This window comes from Chamaea fasciata, unplaced genomic scaffold, assembly GCF_029207755.1.
Source record: "Chamaea fasciata isolate MVZ Bird 193981 ecotype frontalis unplaced genomic scaffold, bChaFas1.0.hap1 SCAF_6, whole genome shotgun sequence".
NCBI lineage: Eukaryota > Metazoa > Chordata > Aves > Passeriformes > Sylviidae > Chamaea > Chamaea fasciata.
Window position 1 is genome coordinate 16630342 of NW_027094091.1, and position 18451 is coordinate 16648792.

General features: G+C 36.4%; 1 protein-coding gene across 8 annotated transcripts in view; it reads right to left on the reverse strand.

Annotated features, from left to right (window-relative positions):
- KCNIP4 (potassium voltage-gated channel interacting protein 4) overlaps positions 1-18451 on the reverse strand; it is a 391381-nt gene that overhangs the window by 8962 nt on the left and 363968 nt on the right. For all 8 annotated transcript variants that reach the window (XM_066185538.1, XM_066185534.1, XM_066185535.1 and 5 more), the window contains 2 exons: positions 11404-11473; positions 7052-7122 (listed from right to left, as the gene is read on the reverse strand). In XM_066185538.1, the coding sequence (XP_066041635.1) occupies positions 7052-7122; positions 11404-11473 (141 nt within the window). The remainder of the gene's footprint in view (positions 1-7051; positions 7123-11403; positions 11474-18451) is intronic.

Below are 18451 nucleotides of genomic sequence, written 5' to 3' on the forward strand. Positions count from 1 at the left end.
TAAATGTCCTCTAATGTGTCACGTAAGCAGTTCCTGTTGAAGTAAATACCAGGAAGAAGCCATCCCCATGGTTTAATGGTCCAAGAAAAGCTTAATTGGTAGTTAGATTAATCTAAGCACAGGAGACCAGTTTGAGGAGAACTATGTACTAAGGAACATTAAATTCTTGTTAAATCTGTACCTTGTTAAAGTGAAATATGTGGTTCCCAGATCTCTTAGATCAATCTACTGCAGTAAATATTTCAAACTTCATGTGTATGATGCTGCGCAGCTCAATTCTTATTACTTTTATTGAAAGTATCATAGGGAATAATAAATATATTACATGTCCATGTACTATCCTAATGTTTTTGTGACCCACCAATTCTCTATTGCTACAGAGCTATTCCACAGAAATTAATCAGAAGGCATTTGAGGTTATTTATATGTAATATTTTGTTATACATTTTTTTTTCATAATAAATACTTTTTTGACAGCACAAACCTCATTTACATGTAGTGAGGATCTACCAGCTTGGAGAAAATATCAACTCCCATCACCTCTCTTCTCTATTTCTTAGCATGTTAATATTTTGTAAACAACAGCTTTTTTTTTTTTTTCCCCCTAACCATCTCCTCCACCTCTTTTTATTTGATAAGCATATGAACCCATAAATATGTGAAATTGCCTTCATAATAGGTTGAGCAGAGTATGGCAAGTGTGTATATTTAAACGTGCCTTTCTACATTGCTGGCAATGACATACAGGAAGTTCTAAAGTAACATTAAAGTAGAGACAACAAAAGCCAAAATCCTTCTTATTTGCACCAGCAAGCTTTTGCATTTTGTCTAACACAGGAACAATGGAGAAGACTACACTGAGGTTAGAGATAAATTTAAAAGGTCTGGTGTACCACAGTCAAATAAATATACCTGATGCACTGAAGTATACACAGATATCATGGACTCAGGTGGTCTAGTAGGCACAGGAAAGCTCTTCTGACAGCTTCAGTCTTTTTAACAATTCAGTTGGCATGCTCTGGGTTTTCTTAGTCTGTCAATAAATTTCTGATTTATTGATATATGTGCCCTTTGGGGTAAATGGATACATGAATCTTGAAAGAATTTTGCTCATCTTGTCTGCATCTCAATGACTAATTGAGGGTCACAGGGTTAAATCTCCAAACAGTTCTTTTACAATGTACTATTAAACATTAAAATGTTCAAGAAATTCAGAACAAATTTGATCACATTACAGCATTAGCAATTAACCTTTTTAATTCAGTACCATGTCTTAAAATCTTTTCCGCACAGTTTTACATTCTTGATGTAGCTTCTCCTTAAGTCCTTCGTGAAGGTTCCCAGCTGCATTGTTTTCTTAGATTATGTGTAAGAATTGTGAATTTATTTTTATTTTAGCACAGCAACATTTTTTGAATTTATTTTATCTAAAATACATCCATTTTTCTTTTCTTGTTCAATTCTCTTTGTTCCTTTCTGTGATGCACCACCTGTGTTAGCTGGCTTCCTGGAGTCATTTCTACCCCCATTTCCAAGGCTACCCTTCTGTCATCAGTTTTAAAAATAAAACCATTAACTTTACATTGTTTTTCATGGCACTGGGTGTTTTAAAAGCCACAGACAACTCAAAAACCTTCCATGTACATGCTCTAAACGTTGCAGCAGTGAGTTATCTCCTTTCATATTGCATCAACATGTTTTGGGATCACAGATAGTCCAGGTGCATTGCCTTTGTCAGAGTGTTGTGCAGGAGTCATCTCAGGAATAACACAGAGGATTTATCTTAAAAAGTTGTGATGGGCTGGGTAAGGACCAGCAAGGATGGGCTGTCTTTTCTACATCCTTTCAAGCAACTGAAGAACACACTAACAGAACATACAGAAATCAAGTATCTGATTCAATGGATATAGGCCAGATCCACAGGGTATTTTGGGCTAGAGCCTTGAAAATGCTCTGCATGGTGGAAAGCAATGTGTGTGTCAGAAGCAGTGTAGCCATTCTAGCTGTTAAGCTAAAAAATGTGGAAGGGAAAAGAGGGAAGCAGCTAAACCCAGGGAGCAGCTGCCCATCTTTATGCATGTAGCCAACAACTCAGTGATGCACAGATCTGGCACACCATTTAGCAAAGAACATGAATACAAGTCCCCATTACAGTATTACAGCACCCAGATGCTGTTTTCTATCCTGGTTTTGACATCTAATTTCTAAGGAGAGCGGAATTCTAGTTGTAGAGCCTGTTTAAGAAAATTTCACCGTACTCAGTTACATACATCCTCTGAGGATGCTGTCACTGCCCACTGGGAGGGACGGTCCTGCTCAGCTGAGCACCTAATGGGGAGAGGTGCATCTGTTCTAGGGTGACAAAGGAGCCTACAACAGGAAGTCTGGGCTGAGACACAACTCTAGATTGGGTCTTTCTCCAGTCTGTTACAATGAAGTTAGAAACACAAAGTCTCTGCCTTGGTACTTGCCTTTACTCCTTTCCACAGCTTCCTGCTTGCAACTTGCCAGTTTCCTGCAGAGCATGCTAATACATGTTAAGACCTCCTTCTGTGCCTAATTTTGATTCTTCAGGAAAGGGGGATGTCTCACTGAAGGGTTGCAAAATGCAGCATCATTGCACCTGTACCAGAGCCTCTGTGTACTCAGAGCCTGCTGACATTTCTGTTCTGCACTACAGCTGTAGAGAATGTCTGGTTGTCATCTGGGATGAACTTGTATTTGTGGAGTTTTTTTCAGCAGTGATTAATTATCTCCTAGCAAGGTTGTTGATGAATTTCTGATTGCTTTGTCTCTCAGTAAATCTTTGGGGATAATTAGTTCATTAATAAATTAATTAACACACTTATTAGTGTGCTGTCTCAAATCCATAGGAAAGCTTAAAACAATTCCACCTGGTCATGTGTTCATTTATGTTTTTTTTTTTTTTAAGGCCAGAAATAGGTACGCAGGAACCTTAATCCATTTTTAAACTTAGATTTTAGGATTTTGAAAAGGAATCAAGTGATGTCACAGAAGTGGTGCAGCCTTGGTGTATGTAAAACAAAGGTCACAGAGAAAGAACTACTCCTAAAAGAAAATGCATTTCTTTGTGGCTACTTTAAATCAGATGATGTTGAAATGCTGATGAGATCACCCCTGTACTAAGAAAAATGAGCTCATTTCCTACATGACATGAACAAACCTTTTTGTTTTGAACCCACAGAATCATGCTTTTTAACCTCATGAACTCAGTGAGGCCAAGTTCAAAATTCTGCACCTGGATCAGGGCAACCCCAAGCTGAAATACAGAGAATGGATTTAGAGCAGCCCTGAGGTAAAGGACTTGGGGATATTGGTTGATAACAAATTCAACATGAACCAGCAATGTGCACCTGCAGCCCAGAAAGCCAACCACAACCTGGGCTGCATCAAAAGAAATGTGACCAGCAGGTCAAGGAAGGTCAAGGAAGTGATTCTGCCCCTTTTCTCTGCTCTTATGAGACCCCACCTGGAATACTGCATCCAGCCCAGGGGCCAAAGGACATGGCCCTGCTGGAACAAGTCCAGAGGACTGGAGAACCTGTGCTGTGAAGACAGGCTGAGAGAGTTGGGCTTGTTCAGCCTGGAGTAGAGAAGGCTCCAGGGACACCTTAGAGCACCTTCCATTTCCTAAAGAGGGCCTACAAGAGAGCTGGGGAGGGACTCTGCACAAGGACATCTAGGGACAGGACAAGGGGGAGTGGCTTTAAAATGACAGAGACCAGGGTTAAATTAGCAATTAGGAAGAAATTGTTCACTGTGAGGAAGGTGAGGCACTGGAACAGGTTGCCCAGAGAAGTTGTGAATGCCCAATTCCTATAAGTGTTTAAGGTCATGTTGGACAGGGCTTTGAGCCACCTGGTGTAGTGGGAGGTGTCCCTGCCCATGGCAGGAGGGTAGGAACGAAAGGATCTTCAAGGTCCCTTCCAGTCCAAGTCATTCTGTGATTCTATGACTCACTTAACTGCGGCCTTGATAATACTGTCTTGGACACTACTTTTATTATTAGTGAAATACGAAGTTGGGTTTGATCTTAAGAACTGTACTCCTCCATGGAAGAGTTAGCATGCTTGCTAGTTTATTAACCAATATGAGTTTGGTTTTGATTAAGTATGATAGAAATCTTTAAACATCTCCACTGTGTTTGGGCACAGCGTTGTGCTTTAAGGCACTGAGAATTTGTGGGATTATTGAATGACTTTCAGCAAGGTCACATTTAGAATGACCTTAATCTGCATCTGCAACAAATGAAGGATACTGATTTGGATATTTGCATGTGTGTGCAATGATCTTTACCTTTGACAATGTAACTAAAGCGAATTAGCCTTCATTTTTCTGACTGTGTAAATAGCTTTGAGGCCAGATCTCCATTTTGGCTCAGTGACAATATACATGCTGCAAATGAAAAGCTTGTTTTTTTGTATGTCTCTGTTTAATGGAAAAAGGAACTTCACTAACATGCCCAAAGAGCCCTCCAATAGCTGCGTCACTGGGTCTTCAGAAACCGTCATATTAAAGCAAAACTCGTTCACAAAACTAATGAAATAAACTAGTCTCAAAATTAATACAATCACGGAATAAGGAGAGATAAGTTCAAGCACCAAATTTTATAACTTTGGTTTTTATGCTACATAAATCCTTCACTTAGAGATCCTGGCTCGTACCAAAGAGCATGTAGATTTAGGGATGACAGAAGTCTAAGGACACAGCAATCTCACCAAACAATCTCACCAAGAAATGCCAATTGAGGTGTGCATTTAAGTTGTGCTCAGATCTAACATTTCATTGTTGTGGTTGAAAATTTGAGGAAAAGAGCAAAAAACTAAAGGAAACTCTCATGCTTTACCTGCAACTCCAGCTAGCACTGCTTCATGGGAAATTCAGAGTGCAACACACAAAAAAAAAAAGTCATTCTTATCAACAAAAGAATTTTGCTACCATTTCAGATTTTGATAATCTTTTTTTACACAGAAGATACCCAGAGTGTTTTCATCATGGGTAATTATATTAAACTGTGTTTACTCCTACACTTCGATATAGAAAATACTTTGGAAAAAAATGATTATTTTTCCTCCAAACTTTTAAATTACTCTATGTTTTGAGCGGTTTACTTTTGTTGTTTTTCTAAATGCAAAATTAGAAAACTGGAATAAAAGTTGGAATAGAAAGAAAATGGCACAGCTGCACCTAGGATTAAAAGGAGTGGGACAAACCCGAGATGGCTGTATTTTGCACATTTCACAATATCTTCTTTCCCATATTGCAGCTGTTTTCATGTGATTAGAAAAAAACCCATACATTTTTAACTTCAGGAGGATGCTTTTAGAATAGTTTTCATACAGTTTGTAAGTATAATGTTGCTACAAGGACACAAAAACAAGAGTCTTTTGACAGCAGTAGAGTTATGCTAAATTCAAAAGTAGTGCAAATAATGTGAAAGTCTGGATCACTCATCTCTGCCTTGATTTTGAACAAAAGTTCAGCACCTCTGCTTTTATTTTCCTCATTTATTTTATTCCAAAGCCCTTTTATTGGTGCACTCTGAGATAATCAAAGGGCTCCAAATCTAGTGCATTTCTTAAGACTTTCTGTCTGCAATACAAGTGTCAACAAATTAACCAGAAAAGGTACAAAAGCTTTTCTCGTTCCCATTCTTTTTAATGATAACTGCAGAAATATTTTCAACTACTTATTCTAAAAATATTTTTTCTCAATGTGCCTGCTGTTGCTGTAGCTGAGGGAGGGGAAGTTTAGGTTAGATACACAAGAGGAATTCTTTACTGGGAAGGTGGTGAGGCCCTGGCACAGGTTGCCCAGAGAAGCTGTGGATGCCCTATCCCTGGAAGTGTTCAAGGCCAGGTTGCATGAAGCAACTTGTTCTGCTGGGAGGTGTCCCTGTCCATGGCATGGGGTTTGGAACTTGGTGATCTTTAAGATCCTTTCCAATGCAAACCATTCTATGATTCTGTGATTTGACCAGAAGAATCCTTGCGTATTTAGCCTGTGTACAGAAGACATTAAGTAACCCACCATTCCTGCTCCTAGTTTCACATAGATTCCACCCACTTCATCTGGCTGGAAAAAAGGCAGACAGGGTTCATGGTTTTTTTTTAAATAAATGCAAATAATGATAAAAAAATTTATCTGATTATAGTCTTAGTTTAGGGTATAGATTTCTGATCACAGGGCACCTTATTGGCAAGTCTTCTTCCTATTACATCAATTAATGATTTTTATTTAAAAAATCTGTATGACCTCACATCATCATTTGCTAAAATAAATCATACAGGAAATTTCAATAAATTTTAAGTGGGTGTATTTATCACAATCCAATCAAAAGTTGTAAGGAATTAATTAGTTCATTATAATCAAAACAAAACATGACAAAACAAACATAATATTTTGCAAATGAACTGACTTTTTAAAACAAATTCTATAGCTTAAAATATTATCTCTTTTGCAGTATTTTGTACACCCTGTTCTCATCTACAGTATTGCAGTAAGGTCCCTTTTTTCTATAATATTTTGTGTGGATGACATTAGCCTTACCAGGGCAAGGCAGAACTGGGAAAAAAGATTGGGCAATTAAATGGAGGAAGAATGAATTTCTAACTCTTGTGCTTTCAAAAACATTTGCTTTGGAGCCTTTTTCTAGAACTTTCTGGAATCTAAGTATGAAAAATCCAAGTTAGGCTGAGTCATCCCCATAACATTAGTTGTAGTTCAGAGACCTCATCTTGAAAAGGAAGGCAGGAGGAACTATTTTAGGTAACTTGTGTATAAATTGGGTTACCTTTTAAATTGACAGATTTTTAAAAATATTATGTAGTAATGGTAACTCACAATCTGAGTTACCATTATGGAATACACAATTGTAAAGTAATGACTTTTGTTATTACATTGGAAAAACTTGAAATTTGAGTTGCATAAGCTAAATTTTCCTTAACGTGAGCCAGCCACCAAACTGGACTTCCTTACAAGGAATGGCAAAGTATTCAATTTTACAGAAAGAAGCGATGGCATCACTTACCTCAAAACTTACAGATCCATTGTGATCAGTGTCAAATGCATTAAACAGAAAATGTGCATATGTTGTGGAATCTAAAATTTAAAGCAGAAAAAAAATCACAGTAAGCACATCTTATTTAATAAAATTTAATTTAATTCTAATAAAACTATTTGATACTGAGATATATTTGGATGCCAAAATTTCACAGCAAGACTAGACTTTCAATGAAATTTAAAATTTCTTTTTGGCAGGAGAGGAGGGATAAGTTATAAGTGCAAGCACGTGGATAGCAACACTGCAAGAAACCTTATATGAAAAATTCTGTTCTAGAATATCTCTATTCATTTTTACTCTTGTGTTTGCTAATCAGTGATACCTGAGAAAATAGCACAGATGAGACATTATTGTAGTCTGAAACAACCTGTTTTAACAGGAACACTGATGTGACAGTGTTATTCCATATGCTTACAATGAAGAACCTGTTGGTTTGTTCCTGTTAAATGAGGGAAGCAGGTGCCGCCGTCACTGCAGCCTGTGCACTGGTTTTGCTCTGGACACAGACCTGTTTCCCAGGTTGAAGCTGATCTTGTCAGTTGCTGCTGCTATCAGGTCCTATGCTCACCCACAGGTGAGAGGAAATCCTCTCCTGAGAAGCAGATTCTTAAAGCTGGCTTGCCGCTGAATTCCCATGATTGTGGCATTAGGGCTTGGAAAAATTGCCTGTGAGTCACTAAATGGTCAGTAAGACTCTGAAAGATGACCTTAAACAAATGATCCCTTCACTATTTGCATACTTTTCAAACCTCCTCCCCAGTGCATATTGACTCATTTCAGAAACACATGAATATAAATCTGTCAAGACTGTAACTTTTGTAAAGATCCATCGTCCTATTTCCATTGAATGCCTTCTGAAAGGCACAGCCTGCTCCAGGAGTAATAGATTGTGAGGAGAGCACTTACCCAGAGCCTGCCCTGTGGATGTGAGGTAGAAGCTGCTGGGGTTAAGGGAAGTCAGCTGTCCTCAGTGTTTTTCCCTCCCTTAAAATCATGCAAATTAATGAAGGATGAGGGTTTTTTCACCTTTAAAACTCACTTTTCCCTTTCTATTTCATATGTTTACATTAATTTTAGGCTAATTAACATTAACTTCACAAATTATTAATGAAGGGCAAAGTGTTATGAAATCAGTGTCCCCTTTGTAGAACAAACTTCTCCCTCTCATGGAAAACCCTGATCAATGTTGAAATGTCATTTTCTGATTTCTTGGTACTAAACCATTTTACCTTTTATATACATCCTGCAAACCTTTATTTTTCACAGCCCAAAACAGCGTTTTGAATTAAACTGGGCAATGGTCTTGGGACACTCAGATGAAATGCCACCTTGACACCAAGGAACCAAATATACCAAAACTCAAAGCTTTGTGCTACACAGATTCAAACCTGATATTTGTAAGAAAATTCTCTAGTCTTACTTCGTTTATTTTGTATGACGTGAAAATATCGTAAAAGAAAAAAACTGCAATCTTTAAAATCCGTTGACACATTTTCAGAGAGTTAAATCCCCACCAGCACTATTTGAGAGAGTCATTCATTCTTCCATCTATACAGTAACCACTGTAATTGCTTAAGCACAGCTTGGCAGATACATTCACACTTCAGCTGAAAAATGTAAATTTGTTGACTAAGGTTTATATTTAGCATCATAATAGTCATATTTTCTATAATCTACTGAGACTTCTGTTGTGCAACAGAATATACTATGCAAATCATCTTCAGGGAAAAAACATGTTATAGAGGCATAACTACTGTAAAAGGAATTTTAAATACCTTCTGATTCTCTTGGCACCCATTTCTTAAAAACAACTGAAATATTTCTGGTTATTTTCTGTAGATATACAGAAAACACAAAGGCATTTTAATTTTGTTGGCCATACATGATACAATATACTACTCTTTTATATGATGGCATAGGAAAAAGGAAGTTCCTAGTTGAAAAATACTTTTTCTGGTAACCCCTCTAAAAAAATAAATCAAAAGCCTTTTTCAGAGTTTTTTTCTCAAGCAAATCTGGTCTGAAATCAAAGCCACAGCAGGATGAGCTACACTAGTCTTTTAATTAGAGCTACTTAGTCTAATTTCACCCTTTTCCTCCCTAAATCTTGAACATTATTAATTTTAGACAAAATCTTAACTTTTTAAATTAAACAAAATTTCTTTCCAAAGATCTGATATCATAATTAGTAGGCTAATTTGCTATTTTAACAGGTTGAGATAGGAACAGCACTTAAATTAGAATTCCCTTGTAAGACGCCATCAAAGCATTTTAAGTGTCAGAGGCAAAAAATGGTAATCGTTACACATGGAGGAGTACAACTTCTCAAACTACAAGAATGATCCATTTTGTTCAGAAGTGATGGAGTGTGAAATTATTCAGTGTGTGGATTCTTATCCATGACCTGTTTGGCTGAAGAAAAATCCCAGCTTTCATTTGAGGTGATCCACTGCATAAATGCAGGGGGTATATTCACTCACCTGTATGGCAGTGAATCTAAAAAGAAATTACTAGAGTTCCCTTTCTGGCACGGAAATCTTTTTACAAGCTACTTTTGCCTTTTAAAATATATTGCTTTTGCTGCAATCCAGTGTAATTTCTTTTCCTTTGTTACTCTTGTGGCACCTTGTCCTATTTGCAATCCTCCTGTACCTTGTCCTGGACAGTCTTGGAAGTTTCTTGAGGAAGCGACTTACTGGATGACATTGAAAAATTTCTTTGGTTGCCCTGAAGCTTAACATCTTGTAGACTTAATTCTGTTTGTTCAGATATGAATTGTCATAATGATACATCATGTTGTACCCGGTTTTTCATCACAGAGACAATTGGGGCACATCTACGTGTTTTAATTTGGGGAAAATGTTCAAGATTCTTTTTTCCTTTTTAATACTGGGACATAAATAAAATTATTATTTTAAGCACAACTTAAATTGAAAGGCCTCAGCTGGACACATTATTTTGACAAGACATTTGAAGATTTAAGAACTCAGTCTGCCTTTTTAACTAGACATTTCATTGCAGTTTTCACCTCCTCCTCCAAAGGATGCCCCTGCCCTAAATACCAGAGGAGGAGCAGAAGGATGAGTATTAACACCAGGAATAGGGGTAGAAATTAGACATTCCATATGCATCTATTTTTAACTACATTAATAGTTTTTCTTCTCTGTAACAACTAGATATGGAATAATAAAGATTAATCTCTTAAGATTACATTTCGTCTCACAATATGTTTTGACTTTACTTTTAGAATGGGTGTGCTTTCTCTTTGTCCATTAATTCTGGGTGTAACAATAGGAAATATGATAATTTTTTTTTATTAAGTGTAGTAAATGTGTAGTAAATCACATAGGATTATTGTTACTACCTAAGGGTAACTACAGAATATAATATTTAAAACTGTAATTGTTAGCTTGGTCTAAAAGTTTACAAAGAGAAACAATCAGTGGGCACATGTCAAGCCTTCTAGTCTTGTTCATTTCTACTGCATGTGACTACTTCTTAATGATTTCAGAGATGGTAATCTGCACTGAATGCTGCTCTTTACCTTCTAGGTCATTATTCAAGATGAATAAAACCAATGGGGAGATGTTTTGTTCCTACCAATTAACATGGGTTTTTAAATAAAAATGAAAAGAAGGAGTTCTGAACAGTTCCAGAGAAATACACAAATCTCAAGAGCTCTGGAAAAGCTGAAGAAATGGGATTGAAGGGTTGTAGGAGAATATGAAAAGGGGTAACTGAATAGCAAATGCAAGAGGAAGAAAAGAGACAAAAAAAATCAAACTGGAAGAAATCTGAGGTTCAAGAAAAAAACAAACTGTTATCTGTGTTACCTTCATTGCACTAAAATATAATGGAAACAGAAAAAAACAAAACTCCTGAAAAATCAATGAACTGAACTCAAGGTAAGCATTTAAGAAGAGAAACCCCATTGAATTAAAGGCGGTTCTGCTATTGATATGAGAAGGTACCTGCAGTGCCTCCTACAGTTCCTCCTACAGTGAAAGGGTTTTTTTGAATAAAAGAGAACAGGAAAGATTTTTTTAGAAAGCTTAAAGAAAAATAACCTACTCAGAGAAACTTGTTTTTCAATGACACTAGGTAGTAACTTCATAGTGGGAGGCTGACTTTATGTAGATATCATTGCATTTCATTCAGAAATATAGACTTAAAAATGTGTCCAACTATCAAGGAAGTACCCCGTGAGTTCAGACAGGGCTTGAGGCAACAATTTTGTCAATTTGAACAAGAGGCTCTTTTTTCAGACTTAGGAACTAACAGACATGCTGCAGCACTAATTATGTCTGCCAAGTACTTACCTCCCTGTGGAAAGAACTGAGAGTATATCTCTTTGAAGGTTTCTTCATTGACAACACCACTGGGGCATTCCTGGAAAAAAGCAAATGACAAGAAATGAATACCATCCAGTCTGCTCCACTCAGCTTTTGTGTTCATGAGACCATCCGCAACACGTGTGTGACTGACAGTTTAAAACACGTGATTTTGCACTTTCAACCAAATATTAATGCACATTATCACACTGAAGTATCTTCCTAAAGAATTCCCATGAGACAAAAATTCCTGCAGTGCCATGGATGTCAACTTCCTTTGAGACCTGAGTGACACAAGTGAGCAGCAACCTCGGTGCCGGTGCCGCAGTGAGCGGAGCTGCTTTGGTGTCACCTGTGGGCCATGAGGGTCACTCCCTCAGCTGCAATTAGCACCTGCATGGCTTGGAAATCAAGCAGGAATGCAAACAATCAGGTATCACTGATAGAACATCCAGTCAGACTCTACTGGAAGAGTTCTATTCCATTAATTCAAAAGACCCTGCCACTGAAGATCTTATTCAAACCTTGCAGATCCTTTTGCCTCTTTACATCTTTTTCATAAACTGAAATATGCAACATGGAATAAGGAAGAAGTTTCTGAATAGAGTGGCTACAAGGAAAACGAAAGAAAGTGAAGGAGAAAAATAAAGATGGTTAAACCAATTACTTTAAAAAAATGACTTATGCAAAGGGGCAGCAAAAGCAGAAGAAATACTGTAATTGTTTACTAAGTCAAGCATAAATATCACCAGAGAGATGACTTCTAGTCCTCATTTTGCCAGACTGAGCAGATGACTTTGGACAATGTACTTAAATCCTTTTTTTCCCCTTAATTCCTTCTTCAGTAAAAAAGGGGGTAAAATCCAGGTATGCTTTTTAAAAGAAAAGGACTTTTAGAAACAAAGGAGAAAAGAAAAAGCAAACTTAATTTTAAGGTTAATATATTTATTTTTGACTATTGTTATGCTATTTGGACTGAGGACTCAAACATATGTACTCCTAGTCCTAAACTCAGGAAACTTAATAGCTTGAAATAGAGATCAAGAGTAGTGTAACATGTTTTACCAGTATAATAACAACTTTTCCTGTCAGAAAAGAATACTATTCCAATTAGATCAAATAAGGACCACAGAGATATTCATAGTTCTGGCACCCTCTGCTAAGAAACAAATACTGTAATCTCTAATTGAGAGACAAATGCACCATCAGAGAAATGCATGTCAGATGCAGGTCTAGGATTATTATGATTTTATGTCACTTATCCTCACCTAAATCAGCTTTTCATCATAACTAATCATATGCAAACATATAGTAAGAAAGAGTTCTGTTCGACAAAAAACAGAAACAAAGAACTGTGTCAGAGATACACATACAAAATTATTTATCCCCAGGCACAGAGGCTGTCACAGATGCAGGCAGAGATATAGCTCAGGTCTCTGTAAGATGAAATTAATACTGACTGCTGGGCCACACTGCCCTTGGAACAAAAGCCTTTGGGGAATAGGAGGAACAGTGAAATGAACCTCCACCCTTCATTAGGTAAGGTGCAATCCATAATTGAGGAGGCATCTCCTTGTCTGTCACATCTTTGGGTATGAGGGCATTTTAAAACACCTCTCTTACCAGCTTTCCAAAAACCCTGTAAGTCAGAGAGGCAACTGTCTCTGTGTTTTCCAGCAGGTTTACAGGTCACAAGCAATAGGACAAGAGGAAATGGCCTCAAGTTGCCCCAGGGGAGGTTCTGGTTGGATGTTAGGGAAAATTTCTTCACTGAAAGTGTTATTGAGCATTGGAACAGGCTGCACAGGGAAGTGGTTGAGTCACCATCCCTGAAGATATTTAAAATGTGTAGGTGTGGCACTTGGGGACATGGTTTAGTTGTGGATTTGGCAGTGCTGGGTTAATGGCTGGACTTGATGACCTCAGACATCTTTTTCAACCTTGATGATTCTATGAGTTATGATTTTACACGGTCTTATGAACCATTCCAAACCCTGTAAATCTTGGGAAGTCTTTGGGAAGTCTTCTGGAGTTGTATAAAAGGATACAAAAGAGCAGTACTTTTTACTTGGATTCAAAGCACAATAAAGAAAACATCAGTGAATTCTTCAGATACTCATTGAAATAATACAGTTATATATAATACATAAAACAATAATAATACAATATATAATACATAATATTATATATTATATTTTATATATATGTAATATTCAATATCAATAATGTAACAAAAGTATTTTACAACCTCCTCTTCCAAGCAGATAACGGTATATGATCTATGTCATTCCCAGACCTGCAGGAGAAAGAATAAACAACCTTGACCCTGAGATGGGTGTGAGCACTTTGAAATTTAGAAAAAGAAGCAGTGGCTTCTTTTTGTTCTGCAGGTATTTTTTTTTTTTCAGACAAGAAAAAAAAGAGCTAAGTACATTTTGAAGGAATTAAAGAGAAAACCTGTAGTTTTGAATTTGTACAGGTCAGATGTTGCCTTTTTATCACTCCCCCTGAAGATTTTAATAAATAATGAGTGACAAAATGCACATTTAAGTTTATCTAACTCTGTGGCTTATTAACATGTAAAACAATTTTTCCCCTTTTCCTTGGCAAACAAAAACATTCAAACTATACTCATTTTGCAAAGAATGTTCTCCCCTTCTTTACAGAGAATGCCAACAACTCCAACTCTGTCAGTCCTTAGTCTAAAGCTCTGAAGTTTGAGTCCCATTTCCTGACTGCATTTAAATGTTGTGATGTTAGAGGAGAATTAAGGATACTCTGCAAAATTCTATACAATTTATTATTTGTTATTTCAAAACAGGCTGGCAGCCCTTGTTATTAGAGAAATACATGATCTGCATACCTCCTTTAAAGGCAGTTTTTTAAACTTTTTTGTTCTGTCACTTAAGTTCTGGTTTCACCACACTGTATGAAAAAATCATTGCTTGAAAATCCAACCTACTTTCAGAGAATTATATGTTAGCACAGCCAGGAATGACATTTTGAGTTTCTCTAGCTTGTCCCTCTGTAGTTTCCTCTGTTTTTTCCCACATCATTGCCAGAAATGCTCTACTTTTCCATCCTTGAAGGTCTGTAGAAATGGTGTCTTAAGGACATTCATTAAAAATCTGAGAAGCTGGCCTATTACATTTACCAGAAATATCAGCTAAAACTTTTTTTTCTTTTGCATACATCTTTCCTCTGAGACCCTACATGACAGAGAACTCTTCTGATCTTGAATAATTTCATTCTAAAATATATGTGGCTAACATGATTTACCTCCATGAGTGTTCTTTTCTTGACTTGTAAATCTGGCTTTATTGTGTTTATCAGGAGATTTGAGCAGTTCAGGGAAAGAGATTAAATATTGTAATTATTAAATACGCCCCAAGGTTTTATGTCAAGCTATTGCTGACTTCTTCCACTGTACCAACTATAATTAAAAAAATCTACCTAACCTTTTATTAAACTCTTATAAATGAGAGGAAAATAATTAAACAGTTTGAAAGAAAAAGGTGAAGCTAATTCAATCAGTTTCCTATATTTTTTCTTTCCTCGGTCTGATTATATTTCTTTTTGTTACAGCAAATTTCTGTTTGACAATCTTTCAAAATTGCATTAATGTATTAGATTTTCCTTCTGGAGAATAAAAAGGAGGAAATGTTCAACTTGAACTGAGTCCAGTTCTCTTTCTTTAAAAGAGAATATAAACTGACAAACAGACAGCAAATAATAAATATGATTCTGCCTTTTGATGATCTCTCTTGCTTGCAATTTTGGTGCTGGGAAATTACACCTACAGCACGCAGCCTTATGAACCATTCCAAACCCTGTAAATTATTTAAAAGCCTCATTTGTCTAAGATATCTCTCCTTCAGTATTTTTAAAAGTACTGGAGTAGCTGATTCTTCTTTACTCCCTAATCAATGTACTTTTCAGACAAGAGGCAAGCCAAGATACAAAAATGGAGAAATAATGAAATGTAGAAAAGAGAATGAAGGAGAAACAAACTCAAAGGTCAGAGTTTTGTCTGCATAACAATTTTGAATGATGGATAAAGCTGGAGTTTTGGCAACTTTGAATATCTTTTAGTTATAGACTTTTGCATAACAGGTTTCCCATCCCATGCTTCATCTGCTGTTTCAGTTTTTAAACTGTTTCATTTTAGATACATGTCCGTGTCCATTGACTTAAATACCTTCTCTTTCTGCATGTACTTATGTGCCCTATGTGCATGTGCCTTCCTGGAATGTGCCTTTCAGGAATATGCCTTCAGACTCCTTTTTCATGCTGTTGAATCTGACCAGATACCTACCCCTAAGAAATGTAATTATTTCATTTATTTCATTTAATAAATTTCTATAATTCAATACATTCATCAGTATTGTAGCCATTTCACTTGGGAATACTTTTAGAATTAAAGATGTATTTACCAAATACCAATAGAGCTAAACTGAAATTTTGACCTACCTTAGAGCTGCATGCTGAGAATAAAAAAAAAAAAAAATTATTGTAAATTAAAAGCTAAATAAATTTGCAATTTTGTAACTAATTTCCCTGTAGTAAAAATAAATAAACTTGTCCATCAGGAATAGATTTCAACACCTATTTATTTTGAAGTGAGAGTGAGTGTGATTAATTTTTTGTCCTGAAAGTATTCTTAGAATCCAGGGTTCACTTTTGATACTGGTTTATTTCATAGAAGCACAGAACACATATCAGAAATTATCTTTGTGAAAAGGGACTGAGTGGCATTTCTGAGGTTCTGATCACACTACTGGCCAACACAGAAGAAACACCAAGAGCGGGATAAAAATCCTGCAGCAGCTAATAAAAGTGAACTTACTCTAGCAGGACTTCAAAGTAGATGATTCAAACAAAATGAGGTGTCTGGGGGAGAGAAGGTTTTGAAGTCGTTAAAGAGAAAACAAGTATAATATAAAAGTAATCTCAAAGATATGCTTAAAAGAGATACCATGCACTAGCCTGTGAAGCAGCCTCAGAAAACTAATTCAGAGAAAAAAAAAATCTCGCTTGAAATATTTTAAATGTGGCTGAATGAAGCACTAGAAATTAAGACTGGAAAAAATAACCTGGGAATAGTCAGACAGTTCAAAAGACTTTTCTCATTAATACAGATTTTAAGAAATCAAAGACAACCATATTTATGCTCTTTTTCTTTGTTATTTTCCTTTTCTCTAAATACTTCTAGGAGGATAAATAACAGAAGATTATGTGGGAAGAAGAGAACCTCTGTTTTCCTGCCATTGATATTCCCAAGAGAGCAACAAATTCACAGAGGTGGAAATACAAGCAAAGTATTGCCCATTAGGTGTTGGTAAAATTTCAAGGGGTTGCTTCAACTCTGAACTAAAAGAAACAGCCCCATGCCTTTACATTCTATTCCTGACAGTAATTTCTCTGATCAGCTTCTTTGAACTGATGCCTTCTGGACTGCTGCATTGTCAGTATTTGGACTCCTGCATTTAAACACCTTATTTTGAAACTACCTGAAAGACAGAAACATTTAGTTTCCTTTGTATAAATTTTTTTTTGACATTCAACATGTCAGCACATCAAAAGAGAGCTTTGAGGAAGTTTTTAGGAAACCAGTGCACGTATGAGATAATTGCAGTGACTACAGGAGAGATACCCGCATTGGCTCTTTTGATCAGGCAATTATATTTTTCACCAAACCCTGTTCTCCTTGAGCTTTGCTGTTTGCCTACAGTATCAACCAGTTTGTCAAAGCACTGGGAGGATGATTGACAGGACAGTGTCTTAAACTACTCACAAAGGTGACAAATTGTTTTATTCTATATTTACACCTATCCTTTTGGGGTGTGCCCAGGCCTATGCCATAATGGAACAAGTGCAGACCTTATCTGCCTTTCTTCTGAAAGGCTGTGGAAGGAGCTGCTGTTCATTACCAAGAAACATGCAGAGACAAGAAGAGCAGAGACTGCTGTGGAAGAGATGGGTAAAGGAAGAATTTGAACACAAGCATTGGGTGCCCAGTCAAGAGTACTGGCCACCAAACAGGCTCAAAGCCTTTCCTACTTCGTAGGAGAGTTGAGTCCCATTATATTAGCACGTGTAAGACACAGGAAGATGCTCAGAGAGTAGAAATTGGAAAAGCTCAAAATAAAGGGTGGAGTGAGGATTTTTAATTTTTATTTATTACACTACTGGAAATTAGTTTTTATGAAAAATTTAAGGTCAGAATTAATATACTTTTCATCTGTGGAATATTGTTCCCACTATGTATAACAATATATCTTAAAAATCTATTAAAAATAGATTTTTAATGATCTATTTCTAGTTGGATGGATTTTCACTCATTTTCTCTAATAAATAACCTATGTTCAACTCAATTATATTGAAAACCACTGGTGTTTTTAACTTCAATTTTCACTTCTATATTTTGTGTTATCAGGAAGGAACAGCTATTAATTTAACCTCCTATCTATTGAAATTGAATTAGTTCTTGGTTTTCCCTTATTTTTTAATTGATTTCTCATGCTAGTTTTCTCAGGAGTGGGCTATAAAAATTGCTTTCACAGCATCTCTTCTTTATTGAAAAAAAAATTTAGTATGCATTTTCAGAAATAACTTCCATGCCATCATATAGAAAGATGTTGTAACAAAAAAGTGATGAATGATGAAATATGTGTAACCAAAATTGTATCTTGGATCAAATTTATTTACTTCAAGAGGGCCCAAACATCTCCCTAATGCCATTATTTTCATTTATTGGAGAATCATTCCTTATAGATCAGCACACAAAAGAACATACTCTAGTCTTGCATCCTTGAATATAGTTGTGAGCCTAGAGAGCTAATAGCGATGGTGGGAAATAAATATTTTCTCCAGTCTTTATAGAAGCTGTATGGGTTGAAATACAGAGTAACGGTTAGGGAAATGGTTAGGGATGGTTAGGGACAGTTACACCTGAAAGTCTTTTGTCCCTATTCTTAAATCTTCCAATGAATTTGCCCATTTGGTTACCAGTGTAGAGCTTAAGCTTTTTTATAAG